At 35.3% G+C, this 19467-nt stretch overlaps 1 protein-coding gene across 1 annotated transcript; it reads right to left on the reverse strand.

The window, feature by feature from the left end:
* Positions 1-223: 223 nt before the first annotated feature.
* On the reverse strand, positions 224-1819 carry LOC311080320 (B-cell receptor CD22-like). The gene is made up of 4 exons (XM_084110225.1): positions 1428-1819; positions 1053-1325; positions 480-596; positions 224-358 (listed from the first exon to the last, which is right to left on the reverse strand). Exons 1-4 carry the CDS (start codon positions 1729-1731, stop codon positions 315-317), a joined length of 738 nt encoding a protein of 245 aa, XP_083966351.1. The 5' UTR covers positions 1732-1819; the 3' UTR covers positions 224-314.
* Positions 1820-19467: the final 17648 nt, after the last annotated feature.

Below are 19467 nucleotides of genomic sequence, written 5' to 3' on the forward strand. Positions count from 1 at the left end.
ATTTGTGTAAATGCAGTGATCATGCTGTGTTTGGCTGTTTTCACTTTTCCGTGATAATCCCATGGCTAGAAGCTGATCTGTGTGTGATTCCACAAACCTGGAATATTTACTTCAACATTCAGAACATTGAAAAACAGAAGAAACAATATGATAGAGATACAATGATACAACAAAGCTGCAGTAGCTCAGGCAGAGTTATTTGAGAATTTATTTATTTTATTTTTTTGTCAAATTCAGACACATTATGAATATAAGTGAACAATGTTTAAAAAGAGAAAAACAGAATGGGATTCATTCATCAGAACAGCCGACTTTCACTCCCCTGTTACAGCATATTGATTGATCTCATCAGACTGAGCTGTAAAACACAGAATATTGAAAAATTTACATTCTAATTATTCATAACGATAATCGATCTGGTTAAATTAATCTGTGGGAGAACAGATCAGAGAGAGAGAGAGAGAGAAAGAGAATCTCACCATGAGCTCTGTAGCATTTGACTCCTATAATGACGGTCACGAGCAGATATGTAGAAGCTGCCAGAAGAAAACTGAGCAGTTTGAGAACTGAGAGAACTGGCAATGGAGCTTCTGAACCTGAAAAATTAAACAACCAAATCATTTCATCATCATCAAAACTTGTTAGATTTTCTAATCTATAATAAGGTACCCTCTAGCCCCACCAGATTTGACTTTTCTTCTGTTTTTTAACTTTTAAACCTTTCGGTTAAAAAATATGATTGTGTCATGTAGGTCTCAGTGAAGCCATTGATTTGAATCTTTGCTCACTGACTGCTATTTTGGAGTTTGACAAATATTATCCAACTTTTAAACCAACATTTATTTACAGTCATCAATCATGTCTCTGTCACTGTTCATCATTCATATTTTATACTTAAAAGCATCATACAGTTATTCTTTAATGCACATATTTCAAAGAGTTTTAATAGCACTTTGTTTGGTTGAAGTATTAAAGAGATACACTGATCTCAGTGGTCATTTTTCCATGGATGTAAAAGCAGATTGATGTGAAGGAGAGATTCTCACACTCACCTGAAAGCGTCAGTGTAACTTCATCACTGGTGTGTGTGTATCGTGATCCTCGCGTCTCTCTTCCACTACAGCTGTACTGACCTGTGTGAGATTCACTAACTGAACTGATTCTGTATTCCTGTGATTGACTGACATGAATCTCTGAATCATCTTTATTCCAGCTGTAGGTCCAGCTAGTGACGTCTGACTCCTGTATGACACATGTGAGATTGACCGTCTCTCCTCTGAACACTCGTCCATCAGGCTGAACACGCAATACAGCTCTGGGTCTCTCTGTGAGACATTAACTGTGTTTAACTGACAGAACATGATACTGTTGATGGATGACATTAATCTGAATAATATTACTCTTATTAAATCAGATTGCCACATTACCTCTGACTGTTAGCGTGACTCTTTGACCTTGTGTTGTGGAGTTGTTTTCTCTCAGTACACCACAACTGTACTCTCCTCCATCAGAGACTCTCACATCTCTCAGTGTTTCTGTTTCATCACCAGATTTTATTATCTGGAAGTCTTTGTACCAGAAAATCCCCTGTCCAGTTGAGCGTCCCACGTCACATCTCAGAGTAACTGTGTCTCCAGTGAACACTGAACTCTGGGGCTTCACAGTTACTCTGAGTTTGTCTGTAAATATTTCATGATGATCTTGTGTTAATATACAGCCTTCAGCCATCATCTATCACTGCTTATGACTTCTATCATTTATACTTAATGCATCTTAATTTTACCTCACCCTTCAGCTCATTATGAGTAGTGTAATTGTATGGATGTTTTATGATCTAAAATGAGAGCTCTCATAAAGAAGATGTATAAAGATACAGATCCTGAGAGACATGGCTTGTAAAATCGGATGCTTACTGTAAATCACAGTTCAGTCTGTGTAACATGCAGCATCTAGAAATGTTCACTAGTACATTTTTTTTTTTCAAGTTGCAGTTTATTAATTGTTCATATATCATTTGAGCAAGATCCTGATGTCAGTCAGTGATGATCACTCACCCGACACAGTCAGTCACTGCATCACTCCAGTAAGAGCAGTCTGATCCTCTGCAGCCGCTACACCTGCACTCCTGTGTGATCTCTGCAGTGATATTGAACTCTTTCTCTTTAGATGTATAATCTCTATCTCCACACTCCCATCTGTATGTCCCTCCTTCCCCCTGTATGTCACATGTGAGAGTGACAGTCTCTCCTCTGAATATCTGTGATGGTTCAGGCTGAACAGTCAGAACAGGTTCATGTGTTTCTGTAACTACAACAGAAGTTATGATAAAACATCCGAAAGAAATCAAGATAGGTGAATAAAAGAAGATAATGAAAATGTATTTCTCGTCTGTCCAGTAATTGTGCAATACAATTAAAATATCAATAAATCTAACCGCTCTGTTCCTCTTGAAACATCATGCCCTGCTCACTGAGAACAATAACCTCACTTTATTTATGTGGCAGTATAGATGTTTGGCTTCAGGCTACTATTGGTTGCTTCAGGTCTATTTATTAAGCCTATCACAGCTAAAGGCGGAGCATATATACCTGGCATGTAGGAGAACGAGTACTGTTTCCCATGGTTGATGTGTCTGCAGCCTCTTCACAGCGTGCGCGTTGGCACTTCGGACTGCCGTGACTGGGATTCCTCGGCTCGCACCCCAAAAGTGCAGTGTATTCTGCCGAGTAGCGGGGAGGATTCCGTTGCTGGGGTTACCCGACGTTCGCTCGTTGATTACGGAGCGCTGCTGTTTTGCTGCTGTCTCAACTAGATATTAAAACGAAAGGATTTGCGACAATTTCATTCCACTCTGGCTGCGGCCGAACAAGAAACTGTTAGTGCTTTAATTGCATAAGCAGGTTGACAGGAGGAATATCGCCGCCCTGCAGTTTTAATGTGTGTGGGTGTGTGTGTAGGCCACGTCACACGTGCGTGCGTGTGCGTGTGTGTGTGTGTGTATGTATGTATGTTTACAAGGAGAGTGTTGTGTCTTGTTTGGTAATTGTATTGTTTTCTTTTAAATGTTAATTGTCTAGCTAATTTTTGTATTTCTTTTTGTTATTTTGTATTAGTGTTTCGACTGTGAACTGTATTTAATTATTCTATGTAGGCTACGTGTTTTGTCGTTTGATGTCATTAGGGGTTGAGTGTCCAAAAGCAAAAAAAAAAAAAAAAAAGGCTGGGCTTGCCTTGTGGATTATCTTGTGCTGTGCTGTGGATGTGCACCGGTGTGAAGGTGATACTGATGTGGTTATTGCTTTGGTTTTTCTTTTGCATTTCTGGTGCTATTTACTGAGTGTTGTGGTGCTCATTGTCCCCCCTGCTGGCCTCACTCAGTCCTGTTGTCTTATTTTTGAGTGTTCTTTTGACTAAGTGTATTTATTTTTGTGTTGATGTAAGGTTTGTGCTATTGAGCGCTGTAGTATTTAGAACATTTTCTTTGTATTGTCTTTGTCTTGAATTATTACCTTTGTGTCCTTTAATAAAAAAAAAAAAAATTTATTCATCAACGTCTCTTGTCCTATTACGGGAATAAATCTGTGCAGCCTATAGGTTGGTTTTCCTGGGTTGAGAATTCCCAGGTGGCGTAGTCATTACATTAGATCCTTAGTAACTCCTCGTCATGCCACATTTACAACCACCTTTTCTTCTGTGCAAATAAAAGCCCTTCTTATCACATCATCACTTCTCAGTGTAACTTATTTCTGCGGTGAAGAGGATCAGACTCACGTGATACAGGCAGTGTAACCGCGTCACTGATCTCTGACTTCTGTCCATCACTTCTCTCTCCTCTACAGGAGATGTTGATGCTACTGTGAGATTCACCATTTCTGAAGCTGAATTCTCTGTCAGAGCTGATGGGCCGAGATGATCCGTCTGTAAACCAGCTGTATGTCCAGTCGTCTTTATTTCCTGGTATTTCACATCTGACAGTGACGCTTTCATGTCTGTCAGGCTCTATAATCACTACAGCCTTTGGTCTCTCTATAACATCACATAAACAGATGTAGTTTAAACATGAAGCAGCGTCTGTGACATAAACAACAAACTCTCACTGTACTCGACACAATGCTAAACACTTTCTCTTTCTGTTCCACTGTGTAATGTGTGTGAAGACTTGAGGAAATGTATAAATCACCTTGAGTTTGTCCATGCTGGATGTTTGAAATCAGCACTACAAATCAAAAGAGACAAAACACATTGATTTATTTGTTGTTGCTTCATTCATTTTCATACATAAATGCGTTTAAATGCAGCATTTGAATAATTCATGATAATTATAAGGTGGAAGAGAAATTATAAAACATCATTAACAGAACACTTGTGTGCTTATATTTTTAAATGTAACTAAGACATGTAAAAATAAACAATTCTGATAAAAACACTGATCATGTGTTTATGCTGAGATCTCTGCTGTGGCGTTGAGCAGAAGTGGAGAATCAACACACACACCAGCTTCATCCTCACAACTTCATTCTGGAGAAAATACAATATTGATTTACAATATCAGTCTCTCCAAAAAAGGCTTAATTTGTCTGCTGATTATATGCAATTATTATTATTATTTTTATTTTCTGACACCAATTCACAAGGTCCTTTCAGACAAACACAGACTGTGTTGTTGGGTTAGTATGCGGTTCTTACAGCAGTAAATGCTTTAGAAAAACTACATTAGGGTCAATGACATGACGCGCACAAAAAGTGCATTATTCCCTTTAATTTGATAAATTCATGACATTTGACTTTATTCCATAAAAACTATTCAGTTTGAATTAATTTTTTGTATATTCAAATTATAAATATTACTTTATGTTTTGGTATCTTAAACCCCCAAAATGTCAATGTTGTGCAACCGTCCGTACAAATGAAGAGACTAAGAAAACTATTTAAAATGGTGTTTTAATAAGAGGAAATTCACAAGAAAATATATGGTAAAATTGAAACCTTTCATATAAACAAATTGTATGAATATCAGAAGTTTAAAACTGTTAAGATAATTGAAAAACCTTTGTCCAGGATTTGTATATTCTCAGATATCAGGGTGACAACATGGGTCTTTTATTATGAAGAGAAATAAGACTAGGGGAGCGCGGGGCATAACGTAAAACGGGGCTAGTTGTAACACACTTGTTTTAAATACTTCCACACATGATAGGATGACGAAACTTGGTGTATTTACTAGTTGCCATATCAACACTATATAGAGAAAAAATTGCGCCAAAATTAATATTTTTTTTGGAAGATATCGATAGACATTTATTAAACCATAGCAAAAGTAAATTTCTTTCTTAAGTTAATTTTCCATCTCTATTTTTTGTGTTTATTTAAAATGAGACAAATATGATATTATTTCAATCTCCAATATGTTATTTAACAGTTGAGATAGTTCGTTAATGCTTCGCTAACTAGCAGAAGACACTAGCAGGGTTTAAATCCTAGTTGTGCAGGCGGGACATGTTGTAACACTGCGTTACAATGTGCCCCTATTAGAAATATGCTATTATATTCTATAGTTGTATTAATTTTATTGAGAAAACGTGAGAAAAAGGTGAATAAAGACTGAGAGTCAATGTTCAGAAATTACTAATTAATTATTTGTTTTGAACTATGTTGTATAGCTGTTTTCCTGTGTTTGTAGGCAAAACTCAAAAATGAGTTTATATTTAATTATTAAAAATTGCCATTATTTTATATGAAAAAGTTTTTTAATTGTATTTTATTTAGAAAATATTTTAGTTTGTCTTGTATTTTTTTATTTTATTAGATCAGATAACATTTTAAGCTGTCATATGTCATGTTACAATGTGCCCCTCACATGTTACAATGTACACCACCTATGGGGCATGTTGTCACATTTCACTTCCATTCTTTCGGGGTATATCCAGAAAAAAGTATATACTGTACAAAACCACATAATTGTACTAGACATGTGGGAAATTAATGTGGGAAAATATAAATACTTTGAACCATAAGTAGATTTACACAAACTAAGAAAGTCAAAAAGCGTTACTTTGTGCCCCGCTCTCCCCTAAACATGATAATGAAACATCCAAATGACCCCAATTTATCCTTGAGGCAGAGAAAAAAGGTTTGTAAATCTCTCTTTGATAAAAATAGCTACTTTCAAGTATGGGTAAGTTGGTACACTTTCCATTTTAGATAGTACAACCAATGTAAAACTAGGAAAATACTATTTTAATCTTAACTTGTTTATCGTTTTTAAAAATTCTATGTATGAACTTGCTTCATTTTCTATTCCATCAGCTCAACTCTGTCCATTCTGTTATATCAAATCAACTCTATATATTCTTCCAGATCTATAAGTCAATAAGTTACGGAGCCCCTAAAAGGACGTGGTGGTGGAAATATTTTTAGGTTGAGAGAATTATATATTTTTTTCAAATCTTTTGTGTTCCCTCGTAAAGATATTTGTGTTCCTACGCAAAACCTGTTTTGAGCTCGGACAGACACTTCCTGTTTAATGTCCCGCTGGCAGTGTTTCAGAGCTCTGTACGTTAATGGAGCGTTTCATAGTGTTTGAACTTGGACTCAAATATAAAGAAATGGCAATATTCACATAGGTTATTCGAACTTCCCTACTTTTGAGCTAAACGTTCACTGTTAGACTTTGCCGTAATGTTACAGTTACTTACCGCAAAAAAGCCCAGTAAAATACCACTTATATTATTTACGGTTAACTACTGTAATATGCACTGCATTATGGGTATTTTTTATGAAATTTACCCATAATGCAGTATATGTTTGCATATGCATATTATATTTATGTTTTAGGCATATTAAAATATCATATGATAATATTTTATATTTTTTCCCCCATCTTGTTCTGCAGATGAAAATCATGAATCTGCATTCTCATTTTTAAGCTATGCAAACACTGGATGTTTAAAAGTTAAATAAAATAAATGAATAAATAAAAACACGTGGCTGGAAGGATTTAAAATTAGTTCTAGTGAGAGACCAGAGTAATTTTTATATTAGCATTTTCTCCAATAACAAATATATATATATATACAAAAATTCACAACTGGTTCCCATACAGGCAATATAAATTATATAAATGTATTTTAATTTTATTTTAAATTAATATAAACTTTATACATATATATATATATATATATATATATATATATATATATATATATATATATATATATATATATAAACTTTGCTTACACCAAAAATTTCAATTGTTGCAAAGCCCGCGCAACAACCTGGCAGGTTTGTGTGACGTCACGTGTCGAGTGCGCGCTCATAACGGACGTCCCTGCTGAGAGTGGATGGCTAGACGCCAGCTGGGGTTATTTCTAAGGTAAGTACTTTTTACTGAACAAATTTATTTTATAAGTTACTTTTACAAAGTAAACCATTACCAATATCAATTAAATATAGCAAAATTTATGAAGAAAGTAAATAATAAAATCTAATAGGCTTTTAATAACAGCTCACAGGACAGTCTAATTTTCATCGAAACTGCCGCTTTAATATCCCATTAAATGCCATAGAATTGACTGACTGCCTTTTCCAGTAGATGGACCCAATCTAATATTTACACAAACAAAGGTTTTCTGTCCTTTTTACGACCAGTTATGGCATATTTTACTCGTCAGTTAAATGTGTGGCGTTTTGAAGTAAGTTAGGCCTAGCGCGTTTTCTCAAAGGTACTCTCTCGCGCTCTGGAGAACGCAGGAGTTTTTATTCAGTGCCGAATTATGCAGGCTAGCGAAAACTCATTAACAAAGTGTAGTAGACACGATGTAAGAAATGTGACAGACAGCTACGTATAAATGCTGGATTCACTCTGCACAGGACTGAAATATGACATGTTAAAATAGTAAGGCATTAAAAGCAATGTAAATGCAGACTAATTGAAAAATATTAATTGCAAAATATTTTTTTAAATTCTATGCCAATTATTGGTAAAACTGTCATCTGATTGTGTAATTGATCAATCTAGCAGTCATCCTAGATCTGTCATTTATCATGTTCATAACATATAGTCATTTGACAATAATCATTGCTGAAAAATAATGTTTCTTCTATTTCTCTTTTCCTTGTGTCAACAGGAGCTAGCTAAAGCCCAAAGTGTCTTTTAAGAGCCTCAGCACTGAGCATCTTTGGCTTTGTAAGTATGTTTTGACTAACTATCAGATGCATTATGCGAATAACATATTGTAATGCAGAACTCACAGTACTTGCAGCATAACTTTTATTAGGAGCACTTATGTGAATCAAGAAACATTTCTGATTATTTTCAGTTGTACACTTTTTTTTCAGGATTCTTTGAATAGAAAGTTCAAAAGAACAGCATTTATCTGAAATAGAAAGCACTACTGTTCAGTAAGTATTTATTTATTTATTTATTTATTTTGGTTGTTGAATGAAATTAATACTTTAATTTGGCAAGGATGCATTAAATTGACTTAAAGTGACAGTAAAAACATTTGTAATGTTACAAAAGCTTTCTATTTCAGATTTAAGTTTGAAGGGCCATAAAGTTACTCAGTGTACCTTTAACGTAATTGTACATTCAGGCAATTAATAGAGTTCCCTAACAAGGGATGTGCAATAAAGCTATACTATTTAAACTAACTCGACTGGTAATAATTGCTGTTGCACAAGTTGATTCCTCGTCTGTCCATGAACAAATTTAGATTAAATAAACTCCACAACTCCAAACTCAACCATTTCTCACACATTTTCTCTGTTTTTTTGTTTGTTTTTTCAGATCAGCCATCAGTGGTTTACCGGTATGGAGGCCAGTCAGGACCAACTGGGATGCTTTTTTTGCATATTGTCATGATCCCTGCATTGATTTGTTATGAATTCAGTTCTCTTTTTGCATCCTCCTTTTGATTCTAAACTGAACTCAAATGGCACTGCGAATTGGGTAAGAGACAAACATAAATTACTTAATTGGGGAAATTGAGAGATGAAACCATGCTGATGACCTCTGTCTGTGGTGAAGTAGTGAGTTTGACGTGTAATTAAACTCGAGGTTCTGTGGGGTGCGGACTGGATCGATTCCATTCCTAGAGCTTCCGGACAAATCTTTGGGGTCCGGACTGATGGGGCAGTGAACCCGAGGTTACCCCGTGAGTCAGTCCTAGAGCTTCTCATGTACGATTTTGGGGGGAAATCAGGTTTTTTGGATACGTTGATTTCTCAGGCGTGCCGCAAGAACACCACAGACACAGTGTAATCACCATGGGAAAATCTCAGAGTAAAACTGGGAGTTGTGAAAAATATTATACACCGGTGTATTGCCAGATGAGAAGTTAATTTATGTATTAGGGTGGGAGACATATAAGCCTGAAAAAAGTTTTTATTTTTTACTTCAAATATTAGGCATAAAAAATATTGAGTTGTGTTGTACTGACTCTTGCATTTCCCACAATATATGTGGTCTTTTAGATTTTGTATTTGAAACTGGATTTATTCACCAATTATGTTGCATTCGTGCCTAAAATTGTCATATGGTGTGACTATACTATATTCTATATAAAATGAAAATGGGATATACTCTCCCTAAGTAACTAACTTCAACATAAATTGTTTTCATTACTATCTTAAGATTTAACATTTATTTTGTGCAGATTCATTAGATTTTGTATTGTTTTTCTAAATCATCATGCAAAGTAAGTCATCTCTCCTCAGCCTTTCCAGATATTTTAGATTAATTATGTTAAACCCGGTTATAAATCTATGAAAATGCTTGTGACTCTTGCTGATACTATTTCTCTTGTGTTCCGTTGACTTTTTTATGATTTATAATTAAGAAAGTATTTTTACTGGCACAATTCTGAATGTCACACCAAATTATATAGTGTCACGCTATATGATGAACTGCACCACTCCACAATTTGTCAATGCAAAAAACTGTATTTTATTTGCATTCAACATTCAATTAATTCAATTCAGTTAACATTAATCAAAAAACATACTACCATTGTTTTAAAACTTTTAAAATTATAAGAAACTCATAAATATGAGTAAATCAAACACCATCTCACTTCAAGAACATTAAATTAAGTATAAAATTGAAAAGAAATACATTAATTGTATAGGTAATGTAATGTTCACTATTAAACATTCACTATTATCATTGAATATGTTTTGAATAGTTATTTATTTATCATTAAAAAAGGTGTATGTAATATTGTGTGACAAATATATCATATGGTGTGACTTAGAAAAACAGTCACACCATATGATACAGTGTCACACCATATGACGTTTTGTTCAGTTAAGCTAATCTCTTGGTTAACTAAAAACAGCTAGCTTATACTTAGAATGTAAATAGCCACATGGCAGGAATGATTTTTAAGAATTAATAAGTAAAATTTGTATAAAAGTATTTCATTTTTATGTAAATAATGTCACACCATAAGACACAAAACACTGACCACTAGTGAGCATATCAGATACAGAGCTTTTTAATTAAAAATTAAAAAGCCAGAACTCAACTCTTGACCTTGCAAACCACTCCAGAGATGGCACTGCAACTTCCTGGTTGAGTGTGGACCTCTTCATCATAATGATGTCCAAATTATTGCCCGTTCAAAATATAGATTGCAGTGTCACACCATATGACGCCCATTTTACGGACAAAATGTATTTGGCCAGAACTTGCTTTAAAATCATACACAGACATCAACACTTTCTGTGTCTGTTGAAATGGCCTAATTCTGTTACTTAAACTGTAAATCTATCAATTATTTATACTTTGCTGATATATATTGTCATATTAGTAAGGTCACACATATCCCGGACAGTCACACCACATGACAATTTTGATGTTTAGATAAAAATTTGAAGTAGAGGTCTTTATACACCAACTACAAATATGGTATGCTGTAATAATATCTTGTCAGAGGAACAACATGAAGATATATATTTGTAAAAAATACCCATTTTTATTAGGTTATGACATCATGGACGGGTAGAATTGCATGTCATGTCTCCCACCCATTATCTTTTTACTCTTTTAATTCATTTTATAACTGTACTGTACATCTTTTTTAATTGTTTTTATAACGGTTTTAAAGTGCCCCTATTATGCTATTTACTACTGAATTTTCTCATAATATACATTTGCACATCACCACATTTTTCAAAGATTCTTAAACGGCTCGTCAGATGAATCAATCTCTCTAAATCCCTCCTTTCCACATGCTACTGGCCAGTAGCTCAGTCTGTTGTGATTGGTTTACTGCGTACAGCGCGTGTCTTAAACAAAAACACCCATTGCCATAACAACATCAGCTGTTCTGAGGCTTCCTACACCGTAAACTAAACACAGTTACGAACAATGACATCGATTTTACCATATCAATCCGAACGCGAGTCCAATAATGAAACTCTGGAAGAACTAGTTATTCAACCCGAACCTCCATCAAAAGGACGACTCAAGCAGGACGTTTCTCAGTGATACACTGCATTAATAGACACAGTTATAGATAATCGTGGCCCACAAACTGATTAGCATAGTATTTAAAGGGTTAGTTTCAAGGGTTTGTGCATATGCTTCAGTTATTGTGTGCGAGAGAGATCTCAGGACTGGTAGGAGCATATTGTGGCGAGCTTTAACGAGAAGCAGTGGGTCCGAAATTTTAGGATGAGCAAGCCAACTTTTGATATGTTGTGTCAACGTTTGTCCACATTCCTCTCCTACGACGACACAACGTTTCGACAGGCCATCCGTCCCTTTGCAGACGCGCATCGGGGTTGCTCTTGTCATTAAACCGCGGAGAAGTAGCCTAATGTCTCAGAAAATCCGATCAGCCTGTTTACATGACAGTCGCATTGGTGCATATCCGATTTATATCTGATTTATTTTCACATATGAATGAGGCCTGTTCCAGTTTACACTGTCATAGAACACATCCGATCTGTGTTACATATGAGCAAAAAATCTGAATTGGGTTACATTTCACTTGTAAACGAGGCCTTAGAGCTGTTACACTCTACATGAAAGGTCATTTTCAAAAATCCAAAATAGGGGCACTTTAATTTTCCTTGCTTTTATTTTGTGATTATTTTAATTCCTTACTGTGTAAAGCACTTTTAATTGCCAAAGTGTATGACATGTGCTATATGAATAAAACTGCCTTGCCTAATGTTGCATCACAATAAATAAATAAAATGGATGTAATTGATTGTGAGAGTTAATAAAGAATATGCTGATGTACATGGACTCAAGTCGCTTTTTTGGAATTTATTAAATTCAATAGCATTCATGTAAAATATAAATAATAAAATAGTGCAAATTGGGCACACTACTGTAAAATGAAATTGCGGTAAGGGTATCTTAATGTAAAATTTAATTGCGGTAAGGGCATCATACTCTAAAATGAAATTGCGGTACGGGCATCTTACTGTAAAATTCAATTGCGGTACGGGCATCTTACTGTAAAATTAAATTGTGGTAAGGGCATCTTACTGTAAAATGAAATTGCGGTAAGGGCATCATACCGTAAAACACATTTACAGTAAGCTACTGTAAAGGGGAACTTACAGTAACTTACTGGCAATAGTGCTGCCAGTAAGTTACCGCAAAAATACGATAAAATGTCTAACAGTGTTGTTAAAACACAAACGACACATATTTACAATCACAACCTAGACAACGAGCTACAACCCAATTCTCATCAAAAAGAGCTTTATAATATTAATTTGTCTCTAAAGAAGAATGAGAGACAAGTCCAAATAAGGGGCCGTCTGCAAAGTGCAAATCCCAAAACCCTTCTGCACATTTTATATTATTATATTCAATAGCTTCACTGTGACTCACTGTACTGTCACCAAATTCAGTTCACACATCACTGCTCTCCTGCTGGTTATACTACATTACTTAGTTTGATAAAAAAAAATGCATACCTTTTATGATTATTTATTATGAAATAAAATCAATAACTTCACCCTTTTTAGAAAAAAAAAATTAAATAACTTCACACTGTTATTCACTGTAATGCCATCAAATTCAGTAAGCAAATATAATGCAAAAGCTGCATACAGTACCAATATAATTTGTGTAAAGAATAGCCCTACTTATTTTGTATGTGCAATTACTTCCCAAACTAAGTGTTGTAGGCCTATAACCAACATTATAGAGCAGTGATGTGTGAACTAAATTTGGTGTGTTACAGTGAAGTTATTGAATATTTTTCATAATATAAAATGTTCAAAAGCAGTGTAGTATGACCAGTGGGTCACCATTGATGTGTAAACTGAATTGGGTGGCACTACAGTTTGTAACATTGAAGTTAATGACTATTTTTGTATTTTTGATTGTGAGTTGATGCTGTAGTCGTTTTTGGGTTATATTGCACTTTCCAGACGGTCCCTTTGAACTTTCTCTCAGCCGCCTGCTCATAGAAATCCATTTAGCCTATATTATACAAGATTGTTGTGATGAGAATTGGGTTGTAGCTCGTTGTCTAGGTTACTGTGATTGTAAATAGGTGTCTTTTGAGTTTTAACAACGTTTAGTTCAAGAATATTGATCCGGGAAGTTCGAATAGCCTATGTGAATATTGCCAATTTTTTCACTGAACTCCTTGAGTTAAGCACTGACCGCATTTCTTTATATTTGAGTCCAAGTTCAAACACTATGAAACATCTATGTTCAATATAGTTAGTTGATGCTGTCATGACAGAGCTGAAACCACAGACTTATTTTCCATGTAATCATTGCTTCATGGGAAGTGGCTTCATCGTGGTCATTAATGTCACTGGTCAGAGTTTGAGACTGAAGAAACACAAGCCGTCTCACAACAACATCTACACATCTACTAAACTCTTCAACAACTCCAGAAGTTTCCAGAACAACAAAACCTGACATCAAATCAACATCTGAGTTTCTGAGATCCACATCACAATTAAAGAATAAATGTAGATAGTGAAGATCTATTGAAGAAAACAGACAACTTTACCGAACATGACAACATGTTTGATTCACACATCACACATTACAAACAAAACTGAATGACAATCACAGTAATGATCAATACACTGATCTCATTCAGCACATCAGGTGTTTTTCACTTTCACACACAGATTTCATGAACTACTGATGGATTTGATACTCAAAGTATTAGCAGCATAAATAAAAAACAGGCCGAATACTTCAAAAGATGAAATACAGATGAACACTGATTCACTACAACATTATACAAAATTCACAACTGATGCATAAATGAGAAAATAATACTCACAGATCATTAGAAGTGAACTGAGCTCCATCCTGATCTATTAATGACACGCTATCAAACACACAGTCTGTCTTATAGACTCAACACTTCCTGAACTTAAAGAAGAGAGTCAGAGCAACAGAGAGGAATTAAATAGACACAAAATATCTGATTCGATTTAGTATTGAGTCCTGTGTGCATCCTGAGGTTAAAGCTAAACCGCCTCAATAAGCATCAAAAATCAAATGTTATGAAATAAAAGTCAACAAAAATATTTATACTTAAGTAGAAATACCAATAAAACTGCACTGGATATAATACTTTGTAATACATCTCTGGTTTCACTCTTTAGAAGAAACATTATAAGTGTTCTGCCAGACACTTAATAAATAGAACTTTTTAGGGGTTCCCATCATGTGATCATTATATGGATTTAGTTCATTAATTCTGTTAATCAATTAATTGTTTTATTTTAATAAAATGTTATGAATTAAACAGTTTGTAAATTTGTCATCACATTTTTATACATATCAACTGCAAAGGGGCGCTGGCGAGCACCCTTCTAAACCTACTTCACAGTCATGTCATTTTATACCCAAAAGAGCATATGACGTGTGTCATTAGGGGCAGGACCTATATGAATTTTATGTATTAGAGAGAGAGAGAGAGAGAGAGAGAGAGAGAGAGAGATGTTCTTAGATATTCTTAGATACATAATAAAATGTAATATATTCTTCTTGATTTGTCAATTCAACATACTGATGTCTGTCTTGTTTTTGAAATAACAAATGCGATTAATTAATGGGCTCATATTTCCTTAAAAGTCAAATGTTGGAAAATTCAAGGACTGATAATTCAAGGTCCTCCGTTTTTGGTATAAAGAGCCAACATTCAGACTTCAAAAAAGAAATTCAGAATTCTAACATTATAAGACTGCAAAAAACCATTGAATGTAAAAGATTTGTCCACTGGCTGCCCAGTTGTATTGATGGAAATAGTTCTAACATCAACGAAACTAAGAGGGGTGACTCAGGGCAGAGAGTCAGGGCAGAGAATGCTGATATGGTACAGAACACAACTCATAGACTCAATCAAATCTATAAAAATTGGAAAATGTTACATTTGGTTAAAAACCCAAAAAGACATTGTCTCCACAGACCGTCATATGTTCTTGTGTACAACATATTTACCCCCGGCTGAATCTCAGTATTACAATGAAGAAACCTTCTCCATCCTGCAAGAGGAGAACTGCCATAGAGGAGAACTTCGCTCGTAGAGCAGCGAAGCAAGCGCATTCTGGGAGTTGTTGTCTTTCATCCACATGAGCCAAAAATACATTTTCTGGCTTTTCTCAGTCTAGAAAGCTCCAAATTCAAAAATAATTTCACATTTCTTCTACATAAATGACCCAATTTAAATACACATTCATCTTTCCAGAGGTGGAGTGTCCCTTTAAGAGTGTACAAATAAACTCTAAGAGCAAAAAAGGAAGAGCACGCAGAACAATTATTTCAAGCAATGGAGGAGTCAAAAAAAAAGAAAAAAAAACCCCCAGTAACTTCTGGAACAATTGGAGCAACAGGGCCTTATAGAGCTCTTCCAGGGTCAGCACTCCTGCGAGATCATTATTAGCCACCTCTGACACCTCTGATAGACTGTCAAGGAAAACGTTCTCCACACAACACCCTGACTTTAACTCACTTCTATAAAGATTTTGATAAAAATGAACTGCTCTTCCCCGAATACCAGCAGGATCTGACAATAACACTCCATCTTCGGATGCAATGCATGAATAAAACGTTTCTCACCATTCTTTTTTCCAGATTGAAAAAGTATTTGGATGCTGCATCCATCTGATAAATTCTTTGAAACCATGAACGGACCAGAGCCCCCTGTATTTTATGCCCCAGTAGATCAGCAAACTGAGCTTTCTTCTTTGAGCACAGGCTTACAAATAGCGAAGCTCGCCAGTAGATTGAGCCAGATTTTGAGATTTAATTAACTCTTTTTCTAAAAACTCTAAAGAACGAGTCAACTCCTTAATAACATTGTGAGTTTACTGTTTTGTCTTATTTGTACCTTACCAACATCCCACCACTATTGTTATGAATAAAAAGAAGACTTCTTTGTTTTGTGAACATGACTCCTTAAATATATATATAATTTAACAAGTTAGTATTTGTAGAAAACTCAGAAACGAAGACCAGGAGACTCGGTTGTATCTTCAGCAGGATTCTTTATTGAGAACACGAGCTGTCGGCTGCAGTCATCAAGTCTGACTAAGCCATTAAAGACAAAGGGCGAGAGTCTCAGTAATCTGACTCATTTAAATTGACTTGATTTGACTGTGCACCATACTGTGATCTGTAAAATTTATTTGAAAATACTAAGATGGTAATTAAAACTATAAAATCTGTCCAACCTGGCTAATGACATAACATTGTCACGTGTGTGAACCCAAGTGTACTGTCTCTCATTACCATTTAAAGGTGCAGTATGTGATATTGACAGCTAGTGGTTGAAATGGGCACTGCAGTCCAAATTCAAAATATTGGAGAGAGTTGTTTCCCCCGCTCCTCCTTCTCAGACTTGATGCTCATGCGGGTTTCCAGATTGAGGACATGCAACAGGAACGAGTGCAATTGACAATGGAATGCAAGGAGACTTACACACTGTAAATTGAGTTGATTTATGATGAGTTGATATCGAGTTTTAATATGCTCCCATTCATAGAGATTTTTAGATGGGTGCAGAGGTTTTGTAGGTCGGGTAGAATCTGCGATCTCTGTTTGTTCACTGGCTTCCACGTAGTGTTGCTTTCGTCAACGAAAATTATGACGAAATATTGTCGTCAACGAACCGTTATCACCTGACGAAAACGAGACGAGACTAGACGTAAATGCATGGTCATGTGACGATGACTAAAATACATGTATAATGTAATATCGTTGACGAATAAAAACGAGACTAAATGTGGTTTAAAAAATAAAAACTATGCTAAAATGTCTCTTCATTTTCGTTGACCAAAACGAGACGAGACGAAATGTAACGTCACTGAGAGTTGTGCGTGAACCCATAGCTTTGTCGGCTTTAAATTCTGGATTGCGATCTGGTCACCCGATTATCAGCGAATTTAACCATATATTACTCCATTAGTTATTCTATTAAAATGTCTCATTGATATATTTGACACATTCATAATCATTACTTTTGCTGGTTCTTTGTGACAGCTGTTATGTGCGTTATTGGCAGCGTCTCTTGTTACATGAACACGTCACCGCATCAGCGCCAGAACATGGAGATTTTATTTTAGAGTATAATCGCACAACCTATTCGATATTTTATAATTAAATAAACTAATCGAATATCCAAAAATCGTGACTCATCCCTGCATGGAATCTCTTGTTTCTTTTCCCAAATCTTCACTCACGTCACGTCTCACCCATTTTCTAAAGGTAGCCTAAACGTTTCTTGGTTCGCTTTTAATTAGGCCTATTATATTCGTATTCTTTACTGTGGTAAAGTAGAAAAACGCTGTAGGACAGATAGCCTACATTTGTACTTGCATGTCAAATTCTTTTTAACACAGTTTGTGCTTGTTATATTAGACATTGGGCGCGAGTTTAGTTGTAAAGCGCGTTTGACACGCGCGGGTGATTTTTAGTTTCACTTTCTCTGGCAGCGCAATCTCAAACACAGCCTAAATATCTCGCCCTTGTGGAGGATAAAATTCGCTCTTCAGACCAATTTACATCAAGTAGAAAACACGAAGATATCATAAAGAGATCGATATCTTCGTGTTTTCCTGCTCGTGTCCCACATCCCTCTCAAAGCGCAGAGTGTATCACGCGTCTTTGTGTGGAAATATAAAACGAGTTTTTTTTTTTTTTTAATAACCCCCCAACCACCGCCGGTAGTTGGTCCATTACCGCGGTGGTAAAAAAAACCTGCCACCGTCACAGCCCTAAATATAGGCCTACTAAATAGCCTATAATAAGATAGCCTTGTTTTCATTGACTAAAACTAGACTAAAATGTCATCAGTTTTCGTCGACTAAAACTAGACTAAAATGTCATCAGTTTTCGTTGACTAAAACTAGACTAAAATGTCATCAGTTTTCGTCGACTAAAACTTGACTAGACTAAAAAGAGTATGAATGTGACTAAAACTAATAAAAACTAAAATGACAGCCTGACACAAAGACTAGACTAAAACTAAAATTAAAACAGGCCGCCAAAAACAACACTACTTCCACGGCTGCAATATGCTGTGTTTTCTGCCAACTGGCAACCTGTGGTGGCAAAATACTATTGGGTAAATTGGCAATGTGGGGTATTGCACAGACCAAAACAAATACAGATATTACGACACAGAACGCATATTTCAAAGTAAAATAACTGGCTGTAGAAGTGTTTTTCAGAGAAATGAGTATATACAGTAAACTCAGCATGTTCCCAAATAACTTCAAAACATATTAAGGTATTTTTATGCTTTAGTACAGTCAAAAACTTACATACAGCACCTTTAAACATCTCCAAATATCATATAAATCATATTTTTTAATAATATGAATGAGACGTTTACGTGAAGCCAACTGAGGCTCAATGTGATTTCTATCTAAATTGAGCTCAGTACAATTGAAATCACAGCCTAGGAACAAAATGTCTTCAGGCGAAAAACCAGCACTGCTAAGAAAACACTTATTAAAAGTGAAATGATTTGTGTAAATGCAGTGATCATGCTGTGTTTGGCTGTTTTCACTTTCCCGTGATAATCACATGGCTAGAAGCTGATCTGTGTGTGATTCCACAAACCTGGAAGAGCTTCTGGACATATATAAGCAATAGGCTTTTTTAGAAAGGAAAATTTAAAAGATAAAAAAGGAGCAGTAGGAAAAATCGATAAATTATGATTAGCCATTGTGAGAATAACTTGTACTCATGTAATGAAAAGAAAAGTAACTGTAGTCTGATTACAAGTATTTTAAAACATAATATAATCTAATTACAAGTTAGTACCTACTGAAGTTACTACCCAGCACTGAATATAAATTATGTACTGGCAGAATTTTTTTTTTTTTTTTTTTTTTTTTTTACCACAATGACCAGCACAAGCACTCTGTGACCCAAAACCAGCGACTTTAACTTAATGTTGTGTCACTTTCTCAACACCGACATCAGTGATGCTTTTTGAAGATATTTGAGCTTCTCCACTA

The sequence above is a fragment of the Abramis brama genome (assembly GCF_963993115.1).
Source record: "Abramis brama genome assembly, chromosome: 3".
NCBI classification, from domain to species: domain Eukaryota; kingdom Metazoa; phylum Chordata; class Actinopteri; order Cypriniformes; family Leuciscidae; genus Abramis; species Abramis brama.